At 40.1% G+C, this 18,863-nt stretch overlaps 1 protein-coding gene and 1 long non-coding RNA gene across 2 annotated transcripts in view; one reads left to right on the forward strand and one right to left on the reverse strand.

The window, feature by feature from the left end:
• The window catches only part of LOC117358165, a 90,466-nt gene that overhangs the window by 47,972 nt on the left and 23,631 nt on the right, over window positions 1–18,863 (forward strand). Inside the window, exons 4-6 of the mRNA XM_033939764.1 lie at window positions 13,257–13,316; window positions 14,049–14,143; window positions 17,223–17,287. Coding sequence (XP_033795655.1) covers window positions 13,257–13,316; window positions 14,049–14,143; window positions 17,223–17,287 — 220 coding nt within the window. The remainder of the gene's footprint in view (window positions 1–13,256; window positions 13,317–14,048; window positions 14,144–17,222; window positions 17,288–18,863) is intronic.
• Window positions 1,827–4,987, reverse strand: LOC117358167. Its single transcript, XR_004538953.1, has 3 exons — window positions 4,868–4,987; window positions 4,445–4,543; window positions 1,827–1,962 (listed from the first exon to the last, which is right to left on the reverse strand). It is a non-coding gene; the product is annotated as an uncharacterized LOC117358167 (long non-coding RNA).

Consider the following 18,863-nt stretch of genomic DNA (forward strand, 5'->3'; position numbering starts at 1 on the left):
CGGGGTTTTCTTCCAGGGAACATCGTTTGGCTGTTTTTGTGCTCACTTTAGCGAGGGTGGCTTTAGCGGGTTGTTGGCGTTCCGCTAAGGTTCCTGAGCGAGAATACTTGCTTAATCGTTTAGATACGATCCAGTTGATGTGTAAATTGACTGCCATGCGGCGGATGCGCATGGAGCCTTATAGGACTGTATGGTCTGGTTATGTTGCTTGGAGGTCTTCCTCACTCCACATGAGCCTGGTAGTTGATTAGGAGGGAAGGGGGTATGGGTGGGGTGGGGGGTGGGGGGGATATATTGAGGTTTGGATTGTTTTACCATATGATGAATAATATGTCTGCTGTATTTAGCTAAAGGATTTTTTGTTTAGATGAGGAGCTATGACATTTGGCTTTGTGTATTTTCTGATGATATGTTGGTGTTTTCTTTTGTATTTTATGTTTTCAAAACTAATAAAAATATATTTAAAAAAAAAAAAAAAAAAAAATAACAGGGAATTGGCTGCTTTCAGCCAGCTTCTCTCCTCTATCATACACAAATGCTCACACACAGATGCAGAGGGATTGGGAATAATTCAGAGACATGTTTTCCCCACATCAGATACACTTTCCCACTGCTAGCATACCTCCTAATTCTTGTTGAGTTGGATCTTTAGGGGTCTTGATACATATTTTATATTGTGAAGTCTAAGGACTGAACTGTATAACTTTTCTTTTCGCGTAGAATAACTTAGCAAACTACAAGGTTTGGTCACTACTGGTTGATATGTGTACTTAGATGTCTGGATGTCTTTTCAAAACCTGGCACGTTGGCTGAGTTTTGAAAAGCTTTCCTGTCAGGAAGGGGCATACGCAGATGCAATGCAGCGACATCACGCGCTTGCGACATCATTATATTGCGTCCGCACATGTGCAGATGCTGTCTAGGAGCGGGACTGGGGGTGTGGAATGGGGTGGAACTAGGCGGGCCTGGGTGTCATGACCATGGGTCCGGATTGTCCTTTGGGAAAATCTTGTAACCCTATGTGTACTGTCAATTAGTAGTGGAAAAGTATGGCAATACCTGTTGTTATGAGTCAGTAACACCTACTCTCTTAAACTGTAAAATCTCTACTTTGAAACTCAACAATTACATCTAATGGTTATTTGGAGACCTCTAGTGGCTCTACTAGGTATAGCTATATAAAACAAGGAACGTTCCAGGATAGGCAACATTCAACACAAATGAGGTGGTAAAAACATAGGTGACAGCTCTGTGGGTGCTGAGCACCCTAATATTGAGGAAGTTCCTTTATTATATTCAAGGAGAGGTAGTTTGTGTTGTGTTTAGCAGCTCCAATCTTTCTTTTTTTAAATTTATAAACACTTTGGGCTCCTTTTATTAAGCCGCGCTAGCAGGGTTAACACGCATGACTTTTCATCACGTGCTAACCCCCACGCTGGCCTAAAAACTATCGCCTGCTCAAGAAGAGGTGGTAGCGGCTAGCATGGCCGGCAGTTTAGAGCGCGGTATTACACGCGTTAAACCGCTAGCGCGCCTTTGTAAAAGGAGCCCTTTATTGATATAATAATCATATACATATCTAGCAGAATAATAAGCAGAACTATCATCCTTATACAGTAACCATAATAACAAAGGGAAAAATCAAGAAACCATTACTAATTTAATCCCTTAGGATGAACATCGTCCAATTCCCATCCATCACAATATTATAGACTGGTATTGTAAAAGAGAAACTCAATGTAAATTAAAAAAAAAAAAAAAAGGAGAAAGTTCATCTTAGTCCACATGTCTCCCAATTATAGATTTCTTCATTGTATACATGTGTTCCATGTTTTATAGAAGTCTGGCAGTTGATTGTTTCATATGGCTGTAAGTTTCATCATAAGACAAAATCCAACTTTTGTAAAACTTCCTCAATAGTGGCCATCTGGGGTTTTTTTCCCCAATATCTAAGTTTCCCGGCTGTAAAAAAAAAAATAAATAAAAGAATAAATAAATAACCTGCCAGTTTATGCTTAAAGCATGCAATAGTAGGATTTCCCATATGGAGCAAGCAATAACATGCCTCTATAGTAGAGGAAGAAATAATCCTATTGCCTGTCTTAAAGCATCTAATAGTAGGGTCCAAAATCTTTTCACTACTATGAATACTATCCTGTATGGTATATCCGAAACAAACGCTCTGGAGTGTAATACCACCTGTATAAAATTTTGTTGTCCTTTTCATTCAAATTGCTAACCTTCAATAAACCTTTAAAGGTAAATTTCCATTTTGTGATTTCATGGGACTTCCCATTTAGTTATATGTTGGGTCTGTTTGTATCCTAAGAGCTGAATATATGCGGAAAATGGATCCTTAAAAGGGACCCTCTCTCTAATCCCTGTTCCAAGTGTATGTATGTGTGTATGTTTGAGTATAGTAAAAGGAATCTCTCCCCAACAGTCCATACTCCTCCTGAAGTGACTCCCAGGTTTATCATCCGCTCAGCCCCCCCAAAGTTGATTTCTGTGTATAAAGGATATTTTTAGCTCATCTCGCATATATCCCCCAGAACAGGCTGATATCTAGGTCAGGGGTATACTAGATAGCTGTTTTGGCAAAATGTTGTCATTCAGAAAACATTTGGGCCCATATACCCAGCCAGGTCTGGAGTGGGTCTCTAAGCAGGATCGGAGCCAGTTGCATTTTAGGTAACTAGGGTATTGCCCATAGAGGAACATCTGTGACTAAATTTTGTTCAAAGCGTATCCATTGCTTAGGCATATGCTTGATCCAATGAGAGATAGTATTTAGGTGTGCTGCCTTATGATATTGTTGAAAGTTAGGGATTTCCATTCCACCTCCTACTTTCAAACGATATGAAATCTGCTTACTAACTCTAGGGGGGGCTGTTTTTTCCAAACATAGTGGAACATTTTCCTATTTAACCAGATATAAAAAGATTTTGGTATTTGAATTGACCATAAAAAGGCAAGAGCTTTGGTAATACCATCATTTTTATTGCTCAGATTCTCACCTCTGCAGGAAAGATTAAGTTCCTCCCATTGCTCCATGACATCAAATAATATTTTTAATTTTGGAGGGAAATTACATGCATCTAGCTTAATGTGTCGCAAACCTTTTGAAACTATAGCACACGGCTGGAAGGCCTCCATACATGCGCGGAAGTCACATGACTGGATGACATAATGTCGATGTCTGTGCATGTGTGGAGGCCTTCCAGATGGGGCCTTGAGCTTGCACATCCTATAGGTCAGGCCTGCACAACTTTGGCCCTCACCAGGCCAGGTTTTCAGGATTTCCCAAATGAATATGCATGAGATCAATATACATGCAGGGCAGGCAAATAGATCTAATACAAATTCACTGGAGAAATCCTGAAAACCCGACTGGATTCGGACCTCGAGGACTGGAGTTGTACAGGCCTGCTATAGGTAGTCGGCTGAGTAAAGGCAAATAAAAGGTTTAATCTCTATCGTGTGAATGAGTTTCTCATCGCAAAGTAATTAGACCCCATTGTGCTGCACACAGTTTGCTATACACTGGTATAGCTTATCTAGATCAGTGATTCCCAACCCTGTCCTGGAGGAACACCAGGCCAATCGGGTTTTCAGGCTAGCCCTAATGAATATGCATGAGAGAGATTTGCATATGATGGAAGTGATAGGCATGCAAATTTGCTTCATGCATATTCATTAGGGCTAGCCTGAAAACCCAATTGGCCTGGTGTTCCTCCAGGACAGGGTTGGGAACCACTGATCTAGATCACTAGGTAATATGATAGAAACTTAAAAACATAAACATGATGGCAGATAAAGGACAAATGGCCTATCCAGTCTGCCCATCCGCAGTAACAATTATCTCTTCCTCTATCTAAAAGATCCTACGTGCCTGTCCCATGCTTTCTTGAATTCAGACACAGTCTCTGTCTCCACCACTTTTTCCGGAACACTGGTTCCATGCATCTACCACCGTTCTGTAAAATAGTATTTCCTTAGATTACTCCTGAACCTATCACCTCTTAACTTCATCCTTTGCTCTCTCATTCCAGAGCTTCCTTTCAAACGAAAGAGACTCGACTCATGCGCATTTATGCCAGTCACAGTACATGGGCTTGATGTGCCACTTGGGCTTGTGCACATCTAAGAAGCCGAAAGCTATACCGTTGGTAGTTTCACTACCAGCAGGGCCTCTCAAGGCAGACAGGTTTCAGCGGAGATGCCAAACTAATGATGTACCACCCATCTGGGCAGCAGCAAATGGGTAGTGTTGGAGGTGGAGGATTGTGCTTGATGTGACAATGGCAACACTGAATTTATACTGCGCAGAAGAAAGGCCCGGCAATCTACTTCTGTATTCTGCCAAGAAAACTTGATGATGATGAGACATAAAGAATTGACATATAGTGCTGGAAGATGGTCCCCTAGGTCAGAAGGCACTCACCATACTACTAGAGAAGAGCTGACCATCTTCAGAGTATGCCCAGTGTTTATGAAGCTGACGGATCAAAGCTGCCAGGACATCCTGATGCTTTCAATTTTGCTGGAGAGAAAAAGGAGATCAGAAGCTGTAAAGATATTCTGAACATGGAACATACAAAGCATAAATCAAGGAAAACTGGAAATTGTTAGATCAAATGAAAAAAACCAAAATCGGTTTGATAGGGATCTGCTACTCTAGTCATGAAACACACAGGAAAAATGGTGTGGCATTCATCTTCAATAATAAGATTCCTTCTGTCGTGATCAGACAAGGTAGTTGGTAGGTATGTCTACAAAACTTGCTTTTGTACATTTTTCACGTGGACGTTTTTATTTTTAAAAATGGGCAAAAAAAGGTAGACATCCTAAGGACCAAAATTTATACCTAGACATTTGACAGCTTTGAAGATGGATGTTTTTCCTACTGGATTTGTGGGCATCTTGCACATAATGTCCAACCTCAGACTTAGGCACACTTTCGATTATGCCCCTCCACACATTCCTGATCAGACAGTCCTTCAGTTCTATAGAGCAACTCTTCCAGGAAGTTGATCAACCTAGATTGAAGGATACAGATGCCATAACAAGGGATATCATGATATACTGTCCCTTTACTCATTTGATCAGTTGCCATAGTGTTCAATGTTACCCCATGGCTGTAGGTGATTTTACAAATCAACAAGGATGAGACGATGCTAACTCAAACTTGCTAAGCTCGATCGGAGCTTCTCTCAAGCGGTCATGTTAGGCTCTGATGTTGCCCTCTCTCTGAGCTCCAATCATTTTGAAAAGTTATAGCCTATGGGTGGTACTAATCAGCGTACCCAACAGACAGGGAGAAAAGTATGATAGTATGAATAATGCAGTTCAAGGACAGGCTGGCTAAATATCACTGCACTGAAAGCCATGTTTGAATCGTACACTGACAAAGCCCATGAAGTATAGAGATAGTATAGCAAATCTGGTAAGGCTTAAACGAGTTGTTCCCAAATCTGGCCCTGGAGGCACCCCAGACAGTCAGCTTTTCAGGATATCCACAATGAATTTTCATGAGAGAGATTTGTAAGTGCTGCCTCAATTGCATGTAAATCTCTCTAATGAATATTCCTGCTGCTGCCGCCTTCATACTTTAGATAGGGAGTCAGAGAAAGTAGCTAAGAAAGGGAAGGGGAGTGGGGGGTCTGCTATTATGCTTACATTGGGGTCATGTGAATTTTGAAGCTTTAAAATGGGCTTAAACTAGATAAGTATGAGAATTACTGGTGTGTATACGTTGGCAGTTTTGATAAAGTCATCCAAACAGCAAAAAAAATGTGAAATACAATTCTACAGCTAAATAGATCTTTATTAGTATGTAATTTTTAAAAGGCTCCATTTCTGATCTAAAAATCCTATCTTATGTGCAGAAATACCTCGGAAAATTGCCCTCAAATTCTTAATTAAACAGCATTTTGAGTTCATGCAGTAGGGAGTCTAAAATGAGGAGTGGCGTGTCTACTTTATGCCAAGCTGGAGAAAACTAGCTATTTAGAAATAAGGCAGGAAATGCCTAAGGGCAAATGTTTGAGGAGTCATGGCATGACAAGTAACATACGAATGACAATAACATCATGGAATGCTGGAATTTTATATTTGCCAATAAGAACTACTGGAACTTTCAGCTTGCCAGGTTTAAATTTTGATTATATCACCTAGTTTCTAGTTGCCTTTGGAATTCATAACATGAAGAGACATTGGAGGCATATATATTCGGACTTACGAGTCTTTTCTGCAAGTGCTATTTTTTTTTTGTACTTCTTACTATAAAATTCTCTTTTTATCGTCACATTTGGCAAATTTTTTTTTTAATCCTACAGCATATTTGGGGTGGTTCAGAGATTTTGGCATAAAATTGGCTAAGAATATGCAAGATTTAACCCAAAGTAACAGGTAATCATAAAACTATGTTCTGAGAAGGAAAATTTAAGTTCAAGTAGTTTATATTGGCTCTGGAGAATATAAAATCTTTGTAAAATTGTGGAATCTTAAAAAAAAAATGTTTTGGTATGTGAGTGTTACAGAGCACATAGATCTTCAGACATCTGCAAGAGAGCGATCTTGAAATGTTTTGCTTGTCCAAAAACTGGAATCTTTTTTTTTTTTAAGTGTTGTGAAGAAACAGTGAAATGCCAGAAGAGTAGAGCTAGCCAAAAGGAAAAAAAACCCATCAAGACATCACCAGGATTCTTGGGCAGACTGGATCTGACATCATGTTTCTATGCTAGAATGTCTACCTGTAATTTGTTGAATTATGCAATAACCAGAACAGATCTAGCGAAATGCAACATATGTACTCAAACATTGCCTGTTGGAGTCATGTGGCAGCCATGATGTCAAAAACACAGATGCTTCATTGCATGATTGCACCATCGAAAAACAACGTGCAGTAGTACGCTTTCTTTGGGCAGATGGAGTGAAACCTGTGGAAATTCACCATTGGATATTGACTCAGTATGGACATAGCACCATGAATCAAGAGAAGGTTTATGAGTGGGTAAAAAGATTTAAAGCAGAAAGAGCAGGTGTAACCAGCGAAGGTTGTTCTGGTTGCTGTCACAGGCACTCTTAGGCAAAGGCACTTCCGGGTGGCAAGTGACAGTTTTATTTTGCACCTCTAGGTTTCTGGGGACTGAGTAGTTCAAACTTCAAAACACTCACACCAACAATGTTCTTGGAACTTCAAGAAAGACCATATTTTATTATAGATTGATTCAAACTCAAAAAGGTAAGTGGTTTTCCAAGTAGCCAGTAATGAATACATCAAAAATTAAGGCTGCAAATCAAACACAGTTCTTAATGTCCAAAATCAATTTGTCAGAATGCCTTCCACAATGTTTATCATAAAACAAAAGTCAATAGTCTCTGTGGGCTTCTTCTAAGCCCTACATGATTGCGGCGGAGCTCTGCCCGGCTCGTGTACAACAAAGGCAAAGCAAGAACCCCCCCCCCCCCCCCCAGACTGGTAAGTTCTTTTATCTTGGATTTACAGTAACTCCTGCAGGCACAAAAAGGTAAATCCAACAACAAGTAATAATAAAAAAAACATGCTCAACTTGGGGTGCTTGATGGCAAAGCACTGGTTTGCCAGTGTCTAATTCCTGGCTGGAGAAATGTGCTTTGTGTGCTGGAAATTTTCCTGAACAGGAACCCATTTCCCCAACACAGAATTAAAACACAAAGCTCCCTGGTCACTCTCTCACTATGCTTTGGTCTGCACCTCTCCCCACATGCACTTGCCTTAATATATTAACAAACATCCATGTCCTGCTGGTGTGGCAGCTCTGAGGAATGTTCCACTTCCATTGGCTGGCATAGCAGGATCTCTGGAACTGTAGTTTCTGAACCAACCTCTTCAAGCTCCATAGCCAGAGGCTGTTCACTGTCAGACTGTCCTCTCAGCTCTGAGAGTTTTCTGTCTTGCTGTAGCCTACATGCTTGCAACTGTCCTGCTCTCCTCTCTAACAATTTCACACTTAAGAACCTGCAACCACGCCCCCAAGTTCCAGGTGCGGGAGCTTCTCTAACTGCTCTGCAGCTTCCTGTCTGTTGATTAAGGGCATAGCTCCTGTGTACTCTGTGCTACAGGTAATTGTGCAGACTTGCTCCCTCTAGTGTTCTTGAAGGAAACTACATCAATCTCAGGAATATGTGGAACTGGGGATGGAAGAGAGAAAGGAGCAGATGCTGGATGGAAGTGGGGAGGAAAGAGAGAGGGGAGCAGCCACTGGATGGAAGTGGAGAGAGGGGACAAATGCTGGATAGAAGTGGGAAAGAGAGAGAGAGAGAAAAAAAGGGGAGCAGATAAAGGAAGAAAGAGGGGAGCAGACACTGAATGGAAGTGGAGAGAGGGGGCAGACACTGGATGGAAATGAACAGAGCGAGGAGAAGATGCTGGAAGGAAGGGGTAGAGAATTCAGAGACTTACTGACCTGAGAAAAGAAGTTTTGGCCTCTGAAAACTAATTTAAAAATGTATTAGTCCAATAAAATGGTATTATCTTATTTTCCATTTTTATTGTATTCCCCCCTCCCTTTTTGGTCCCATTTTATGAAGTCGCATTAGGCTTTCTTATCACCAGCTGTGACAATATTAGCTCTGACGCTCATAGGAATTCTTTGAGTGTCAGAACTGTTATTGCTGTGGCTGATGCTAAAAACCACGCTACGGTTTGTGATTACATATTCCATACTTGGCGAAGGTGTTTTCTGTGTTCTGTGTGTACAAAAGGCATGGTTCTCTGTTAGCATTGACTGTGCAGGATCAAACTATACTAGTCTGACTCGTTAGTTTTACAGTGGGTGTATTGATGTTCTAGTGAAGATGCTGCCTTTTCCTAGGTACACTCTTGTGTGATGTGTGGATTGCTACTAAAAATCATGTTTTTTTAATAGATGAGGGAGGTTTTAAAAAAAATGATGGGCCCCAGGTGTTGCATATGCTAGGTACAAATGACCCAGATATCATGAAAACACAATGTGTAAAATAATAAACACTTTCAATGGTGATTGCTGTAATGTCCTATAGTATGATAGGCTATAAACAAGCTCAAAAATGAAGGAAAAAGCCTCAGAAAAGGCCCTCCCACCTCCACCGAAGTGGTTTGTAAAAGGTGGTCGAGCGGTCACCTAATTGGCAAAAAACCTTCAATGTGCATTAAAACCTTATGCTGTGCTCCGCTAATGAAAAATAAAAAATAAGAAGATAATTTTTTTCAACTTATCTTCAGCTGATCGGTACATGCTAGGTACGCCACTGTGCATAGGGCATTGCGGTGAAAATTGGGACTTTCACTTTTCCACAGCACAGCCTCCTTTTTTTATATAGATCAACTCTAGCCCCAAATGAGTGAGGATGCTGAAATAGAAATGGTCCTGTCGGGGCATGCTAGAGATACTGCATTAAAAGGATAAGTAAAAGAAAAAATAATAGACAGAAAAACAACAGTAAACAAATAAGCTACATTCTAGATATGAAAAAAGGAGGCAATTAGAGGAGCCAAAGCTGGATATCCATATTTATTGATGTAAATGGCTTTGTTAGTCCTCTTGCCTTCCTTTAATTGAACCCTAACAAGTAGGGTGTGTTGTTGCTGTGGTTGTTTCCAGTTTGCCCCACTTCATCTTCTTCTGCATCCTTTTAGTGATTACTTTCATTTTTCCCCCAGGTTTTTTGTGGGGTTGGTTTTTGTTTTTTTTTCTTACAAAAGGCTTTGCCAAACACAAAATATTTTGGTAAACACACAAGGGCGTGCAGGAGTACATGTCTATTTGTTGACATGTACAGCAGGAGCATCCATTTTAAAAAACTTACACATGGGGATGCAGCAGCTTCCACATATAAGCACCAGTGGTTATGCACAGAATTGCTGATTCTCACTACTTCCATGTATGAGTGCCAGCAAGTCTTCATGTTAAGATCCATATTCTAGACATTCATGTATTGAAGTGCCACCCAATTTAGAGCAAAGTTCCTTAAAGTTTTATATTGTAAAGCTGATACAAATTTCCTAGGACAATGTACAATTGCCCTTTCTCATCTGAAGCCCAGGTTTAAGTGAACACTTTTGCAGAAGTTTGTATGCCTTCTACAAACTACCACAGCTAATGAGAAAAATTATTCAAATATACATGTATTCCGATGATAAAAAGGAGTACGTACATTTCTGCCCCACCCATGCTATGCCCAAGATATTCTTTTACATCTAGGTTCTCTGGCTATCTTCACATATAAATAGCAGCATTCTAAAATTGCCATAAGCTTGTGTGGTACAGAATGTTCTAAAATGTATACATGAACACTGAATAAGAATGCTAAATTATATGCAACAAAAAGCTATACGTATTTAATAACATAACATAAGAAATAAGCAGTGCCTCTGCTGGGTCAGACCAGAGATCCATCGTGCCCAGCAGTCCGCTCACATGGCGGCCCATCAGGTCCAGGATCTGTATAGTAATCCTCTATCTATACCCTTCTATCCCCTTTTCCTTCAGGAAATTATCCAATCCCTTCTTGAACCCCAATACCATACTCTGTCCTATCACACCCTCTGGAAGCGCATTCCAGGTCTCCACCACCTTGGGTGAAGAAGAACTTCCTAGCATTGGTTCTGAATCTGTTCCCTTTTAATTTTGCCAAATACCCTCTCATTCTTGTAGTTTTCGAAAGTTTGAAGAATCTATCCCTCTCCACTTTCTCTATGCCCTTCATGATCTTGTAAGTCTCTATCATGTCCCCTCTAAGTCTCCGCTTCTCCATGGAAAAGAGCCCCAGTTTCGCTAATCTTTCAGCATATGAAAGATTTTCCATATCTTTTATCAGTCGCGTCACTCTCCTCTGAACCCTCTCGAGTATCGCCATATCCTTCTTAAGGTACGGCAACCAATATTGGGCGCAGTACTCCAGGTGCGGGCGTACCATCGTCCGATACAATGGCAGGATAACTTCTTTCATTCTGGTTGTAATATCTTTCTTGATAATACCTAGTATTCTATTCGCCTTTTTAGAGGCCGCTGTGCACTTTGCCGATGGCTTCATTGTCTTGTCTACCAGTACCCCCAAGTCCTTTTCTAGGCTACTTTCACCCATTAACAGCCCTCCCATCGTATAGCTGTACATCGGGTTTCTGTTTCCTACATGCAAGACTTTACATTTCTCTATATTAAACTTCATCTGCCATCTTTTCGCCCACTCTTCTAGTTTGTTCAGGTCCCTTTGTAAATCTTCACAGTCCTCTTTAGTCCTAACTCCACTAAATAGTTTGGTGTCGTCTGCGAATTTTATTACTTCGCACTTCATCTCTGTTTCTAGATAATTTATAAATACATTGAACAGCAGTGGTCCGAGTACCGACCCCTGCGGAACACCACTCATGACTCTCCTCCTGTCAGAGTAGTGGCCCTTCACTCTAACCCTTTGCCTCCTACCCACCAACCAATTCCCATCCATCTATGTTCGTCTCCTTCCACCCCATGGTTCTTCAGTTTACGCAGTAGGTGTTCATGGGGTACTTTGTCAAAGGCTTTTTGGAAATCCAAGTTCAGGACAAATATGAGGAAGTTCTGCTTCACGAAACGAGTGGTGGATACCTGGAATGCTCTCCCAGAAGAGGTAATTGCAGAATCCACCATTCTAGGATTTAAGGGTAAGCTAGATGTACATCTCCTTATGAGTGGCATAAAGTGATACAGGTAAGGGTAAACTAGATGCACATCTCCTTATGAGAAGCTTAGAGTGCTTCACTATGCCAGGGTACACCTGGTGGGGCCTCCGCGTGTGCGGTTCGCCAGACTTGATGGGCCTAGGGTGTGATCTGGAGATGGCAATTCTTATGTTCTTATATGATGTCTATGGGGTCCCCTTTGTCCATCCGTCTGTTAATTCCTTCGAAGAAGTACAATAAGTTTGTTTGGCACGATCTTCCCTTGCAGAAGCCATGTTGGCTTGTATTCATCAGTTTGTTCCTTTCTAGATGCTCATCGATGCTGTCTTATCAGCGCTTCTGCCATCTTCCCCAGAACCGAAGTCAAACTTACCGGTCTGTAGTTCCCCAAGTCGCCTCTCGGTCCTTTTTTGAAGATGGGTGTAACATTAGCTATCTTCCAGTCCTCCGGGATCACGCCTGTTTTCAGGGATAGATTACAAACCTGCTGTAGTAGTTCTGCTATTTCCTCCTTTAGTTCTTTCAATACCCTAGGGTGGATTCCTTCCGGGCCTGGAGATTTGTCAGTTTTTAATATATCTGCTTGTGTACGTCTTCACAAGGCTTATCTCCATGGATGTTAATTTTTCATCTTGATCTCCTTTGAAGATTTTTTCAGGTTCTGGCACGTTGGATGTGTCCTCTTTTGTAAATACTGACGAAAAGAACATGTTTAGTCTATCTGCCACTTCATTTTCCTCCTTCATCACTTCTTTCCTATCTCCGTCATCCAGCGGTCCCACTTCCTCCCTTGCCGGCTGCTTCCCTTTAACATATTTGAAGAACGGTTTGAAATTTTGTACTTCCCTGGCTAGCCTCTCTTCATATTCTCTTTTTACTCTTCTAACCATGAGGTGACATTCTTTTTGATGCTTCTTGTGCTCTTTCCAGTTTTCCCCGGTTTTTTCCTTTTTCCATTTCCGGAATTAATTTTTCTTATCGCCTATCGCTTTCTTCACTTCTTTAGTTATCCACGCCAGGTCTTTTGTTCGGCTCTTTTTGCATCCTTTTCTAAATCTGGGGATATACAGATTTTGTGCCTCGCTCACCGTGTTCTTGAATAAAGCCCAGGTTTGCTCTACAGTCAGTGATTTCATTGAGCTGTTCCTAAGTTTCTTCCTTACCATTACTCTCATCGAATATAACTTGATATTTTTTTTCTTGTGCTTCCAACAGATGTTTTATTTAAAGTCATTATTGAAATCGAACACCAAGGATTAATTCCAAATCTTGTGTTAGGTTTTTAAATTTGTGTATTTTTAAACATGAAACTGTCACATATGAGTATAAAAACATAACACGTGTACAAGTTAATCTAAAGTTAATTCATACAAAGTCAGTTTCTGTTAAATATTTTAACCCCTTTTACAAAGCCAAATAGCGCAGGCCACTACGATAACTGCCCCGAAGCCCATAGGGATTTAAAGGGTTTGGGGTTTTTGCTGTGTGGCTCTGTAAACAGGAATGGGGTAGTGTTAGATTGCTTCATACTCCTGTATAAAAATTCAAAACGTATATTTTCTTTTTAATACAGCTGCTACGCACATACCCTGGGGAAATGGATCTGCATTAGAAACCATACACAGCCCTGGAGGTAATGTGATTTTTCAGGCAAAAGAATTCTATTTGGCTCGTTGATCTTTATAGCTATTGTTATTTTTCATGCAACAAGAATGTTTTGTTTGTTTTTCAAACTACTGAGTAATTGAATACTCTGATCAGACCTTGAGAATATACAGTAAAACCTTGGTTTGCGAGCATAATTTGTTCCGGAAGCATGCTCGTAATCCAAAGCACTCGTATATCAAAGCGAATTTCCCCATAGGAAATAATGGAAACTCAGACGATTCATTCCACAACCACAAAACTTTAATACAAAATACTGTGTGTTGTGAGCACTTGAGCTATGGATAAGTTGGGTGTTACACTTCTATTACGTTCAGCCATGCTCGGTGTAAGATGCGCCTATGTAGTGCATGGTTGAACTGTGGGTAAATTGGGCGTGATACTTTTATTATGTTCAGCCACGCTCGGCGTAAGATGTGCGCGTTTCAACTGTGGGTTCTGATGACGTGACACGCGATATGTGCTTGTACTGCAAGACAACGCTCGTTTGAGTTAAAACTGAATAAAATGTTTTGCTTGTCTTGCAAAATGCTCGCAAACCACGTTACTCGCTATCCAAGGACTGAATGTATTCCCATTGTCTATTGGGTTTTGATATACCGCCTTATTTATACTGAAAATCAAGGCTGTTTTATATCAGCAATCTACAGCAAAACATGACTTGAATATAACTTGATATTTTTTCTTGTGCTTCCAACAGATGTTTTATTTAAAGTCATTATTGAAATCGAACACCAAGGATTAATTCCAAACACTAGCAATGAAGAGGATCTCACAGAATTCATTAAATTTAAGGTAAGACCCATTTTAGAACTGGTTGAAATGTGATTCTGTCTCTCATAGCTCAAGATAGAAGAGAGGTGACAAAGGTATTTACGTCCAAGATATACATGTACAGGAACTGGGTCTCTATCAAAAAAAGAGGGTTCTAGAATGAGGAGCCAGAAGATGTTATGGAAATGGAATAGACGGGAGTAATCTAAGGGAATTGTTCTACGTATCCACTATGTTTTGTAAAAAGAAAATATCTCCTTAGAAAGCATAGAACAAGCACAGAGGATCTCTGAGGAGTGAAAGGATGGTAGAGACTGAACAATTGTTTTGCACGAATAAACCATATGGTCATTTTCTGCTGCCATATTCAATGTCCTATCTTTAATTAAAGCTGCCTGCACTGATGCAACCCTTATGAGTATTATTTTACTCCAAGACAATGAAACTGGAAGGAGAGTGGATCGGACACCTTCCAGTGGAGCACAAATAGCTCGTATGAGTAGAGAATGAGACGGTGACAAAATTCATTACCGTCCCTGCAGATAACCGCAGGAAACCATCTCTGTCATTCTTTAAGGACAGAGGGAAGAATCAGAGTATGAATGGGCACAGCCACTAACCCTCAAGCCTTGCATTGAAGAATGCTGGTGTAGAAGGACTGAGGTTGAGTAGCAACATTCCAGAGCTGAGTGTTTGATGTCATCATGCCTCATTCCACCAATGCCTAAGAGCCAACCTCATCAGTGATGTCACAATGGCTTCATTATCCAACACTTGGCTCACATAAGTATCAGAGTATAAATGGGCAGAACCACTGACCCTCGAGCCTTGCATTGAAGAATGCTGGTGTAGAAGGACTGAGGTTGAGATAGACACTAAAGAATGACACAGGATGGTTAGAACATAAAAGACCATAAGTGTTGCCATACAGGGACAGACTGAAGGTCCATCATGCCCAGTATCCTGTTTCCAGCAGTGGCCAACCCAGGTCACAAGTACCTGGCAGAAACCAAAGAGTGTCAACATTCCAGAGTTGATATTATGATGTCATAATCCCTCTTTCCACCAATGCCTAAAAGCCAACCTCATCAGTAATGTCACAATGACTTCATTATACTATACTTGGCTCATCTAAGAATCAGAGTATGAATGGTAACAACCACTGACCCTCAAGCCTTGCATTGAACAATGCTGGTGTAGAAGGACTGAGGTTGAGCTAGACACTAAAGAATGACACGGGATTGCTTGCCGCAGTTATCCGTGAAGATGGGAACGGTGATGAATTATGTCACTGGGTCATTCTCTACATCAGAGCTGGGTTTGTTGTTGTTGTTTTTAAACAAGGAATTGATTTCCAGGAGGAAGGACAAGTTAAAATCATAAGTTTGAAAGAGTGTTCTAGAAGGGTTTGGGTTGTTTTCTTTCTTTTTTTTTTTTTTTTTAAAACGTTCTGAGACCTTTTTCAAATTTTGTCTTTGCTCCTTTGCATGATTTTAAATATTGTAGAATGTGAAAATGGCAAGGTAAGTAGATCTTTCATACTTCCTCACATAGAGGGCAATCCTATAAGAGCCCCCCTCCCACTGCTCCAGAGACTCACTAATGGTCAAACTAATAATGTTTGGAGAGTAGGGGATTTAAAATGGGGAAATTGTCACCTAGTTGCAAATAAAAGCATACACAGTACTTCCAGATCTTAGCCCTAGCTCCAACTTCAGCTGCAAGTACAAAGTTGTGTTAGGAAACTGCTGAAGCCCCCCCTCTCCAAAAGCTATCGGGTCATAATTGGGGGTCTTTGTTTGGTGCATGACTAGCACAATTAATTTGATGAACATCTTAATGTAAAGAAGTTCTCTAGGATACCTCTGAGATGAAATGAAAAGTGAGTTAGCCTGATGGCTCTTCAGAAATGCTGAATGTTGCTGCTGTATGTGTGTAAAGCTGGTTATCTGCTTTCTGGGCTGGCTGGAATAATGTATAAGAACATAAGAATTGCCATACTGGGTCAGACTGAAAGTCCATCAAGCCCAGTATCCTGTTTCCAACAGTGGTCAACCCAGGTCCCAAGCACCTAGCTAGATCCCAGGTAGCAAAACAGATTCTTTGCTACTTATCCTAGGAATAAGCAATGGATTTCCCCAAGCCATCTCAATAATGGCCTATACTGTAGACTTCTCGTTTAGGAAATTATCTAACCCTTTTTTAAACCCTGCTAAGCTAACTGATTTCACCACATTCTCTGGCAATGAATTCCAGAATTTAATTACACATTATATGAAGAAATATTTTCTCCAGTTTGTTTTAAATCTACTACTTAGTAGCTTCATCGCATGTCCCCTAGTCCTAGTATTTTTTGCAAAGAGTGAACAAGCGATTACATCTACCTTTTCCACTCCACATTCACATCTACAAGGAACAAGGAGAGAGAAACAAACTCAGGAGAAGGACCACTGGAGGGGGGGTACAGTGGTATTCCTAAGTCTTGCATTGCTCAACTGAAATCTGTTTTGTTATTTTGATGTTGTTTTTTTAGCAGTATAAAACAAAATTTGAAGCTGATAATAGAATATTTTGTTTACCATAGTTTAAATTTTTATTCTCTGTTTGGGATCTAACAACTATGCTGGGCTTGATGGACCATTACCATACCCACCGTCACATTTCTTATGTTATAATTGATAGTGAATTTATCCATAGTATCTCATAACCTAGAGCTTCATTTTGGCTACTGTTTTTGTTTTCTTATATACTGTTGCCCACTCATTTTATTCATCATTGTTTGGATAGTTTGAAAACTGTTTTCGAGTCCCAGCAGAAATGTACATTGACTAAGGTATAGCTTGACCCTGTAAAACCTGATCTCTGATGAAAGACTGCTTTTGAACATTCCTATACAAATTATATTTTAGCAGCCAAATATATTTGTATCACTCTACACAGACATGACATTTTTTTGCTATGAAATGTTGGGGCTCCATGGAATAGTAACAGAATTGGTGGGGGACAAGAGAGAGCCCTCCCTTCTAGATATGCAAGGTCTAAGTAAACCTGTCTACATTGCAATTCTTAAAATGAGCTAAATATTACACTTCTTTTGCAGATAAAAGAGAAATTATCTGTTCTTTCAAGGCAACATCTTGAAATGAAGTTATTACAAACTGAAAGGTATGAAGTTTTTTGTAGTTTGTGGTTAGTAATTAATGCAACAATCTAAAGTCAATAAATGACGCTCAAAAAATCAATGCCAGAAGAAATTGGCACTCAGTGATAGTCTTTAGTGCGCACTCAAAGATGAGCCATCATGATAAAATAGCATTATGTACCAATTTCGATTCCATGTTTGGGTACCAGGACTTATGCCTGCTGAAACCAGGTATAATTCCCAGCGCCTATAAACTTTTCCTCCAGAAAATTGTCCAAACCTTTCTTAAAACTAGCTAAATGCTGAAGAGAAGAGGTAAAGTGGCTGCTTCAGCCCAGTAGTCAGAGCCTACCTTAATGCAGTAGGAGGTGATTATGAGCTTTGTTTCATCTTCACCACGGGGTGTTCCAGCTGTGCCGAATATGAAGGAGACATCGGCTCAGCCAAGTTTAAATGGACTTGTCTGAATGAGAGCAGCATTGGAGCATTTAGTACTGTGGGCTGCAGTAGAATCCTCTACCGCAGCTTAGTAAAAGGGAGGAGGGGTATATTTAGGGATGGTATCATTTAGATGTAGAGTGGGGTGTAGAATGGAGCATGTTAACCTTGGGGTAGACCATCTTTATTGATGCAAATCAACTTATAAATATAGTACATATAAAATCACATGAAAAGTCCAAGTATAAAAGTCCTATGAACAATGACTCGAAAGTCCTGTAGCCAAAGACCCAATACGGTCCGTGTTTCAGCCTCCAAAAGGAGGTCTGCCTCAGGGGTTTAATATGTTGGTCTGCCCACTAGATGTTACTGCAATTGCTGGAAATACACGGTGAACTTGAGGCATCTGCACAACTCAGGGTAGCCAATAAAAATGAGAGTAAACAAAGTTCTTGGAGGGGTCGCAGAACAAGTGCGCAAGAGTCATCCAGATGAGATACAACAAGTGAAATATGCTAGTACAAGGACAATGGCCATTTCAACAGCAGGGATACAAATATAGAATCACCTGGTTGGCCAACTGAGATTGATTACTGATGTACAGATATTTAAAAGGCTCTTAGACATCTCTTTTTGTAGAATTTTTCAGTTAGTGATTGAGAATTGGATGTTTAATGGGATAAAGTGCAATTGGGAGGTGTAGTTAGTATGTTTTATCTTTATTATTTGATCATTTTTATGTACTGTATATCATAACCTGCTTAGGTTTAAGTGGGCTGTAAGATTTTAAATAAATAACTTTCATAAGTTCAAGTTTATTAATTTTAATATACCGACCATCGAAAGACACCTGGCCGGTTTACAATGTTAAAAAGATAAAAAATAAAAAGTGAAAATTAAATTATTATGAGGGGAAGTGTAAACATTAAATGGACAATTACAAGAATGAACGTGAGCTTGGAGGTAATGGGAGAAGGGAAAATTAATAATTACATTGTTAAAAAACAACAACAAATTAAAAGGAGGGGAAGGATATAACGTCAGGAAAGGGGATCGCTTCTTAAAAGCGGTTCGTATCTAGTTTGCTAGCTGTTGGAGAGGAAATATTTAAATGCCTTTAAGTGTCTTTGAATAGGAATGTTTTTAGTTTAATCCTAAATT

Source organism: Geotrypetes seraphini, chromosome 3, assembly GCF_902459505.1.
Source record: "Geotrypetes seraphini chromosome 3, aGeoSer1.1, whole genome shotgun sequence".
NCBI lineage: Eukaryota > Metazoa > Chordata > Amphibia > Gymnophiona > Dermophiidae > Geotrypetes > Geotrypetes seraphini.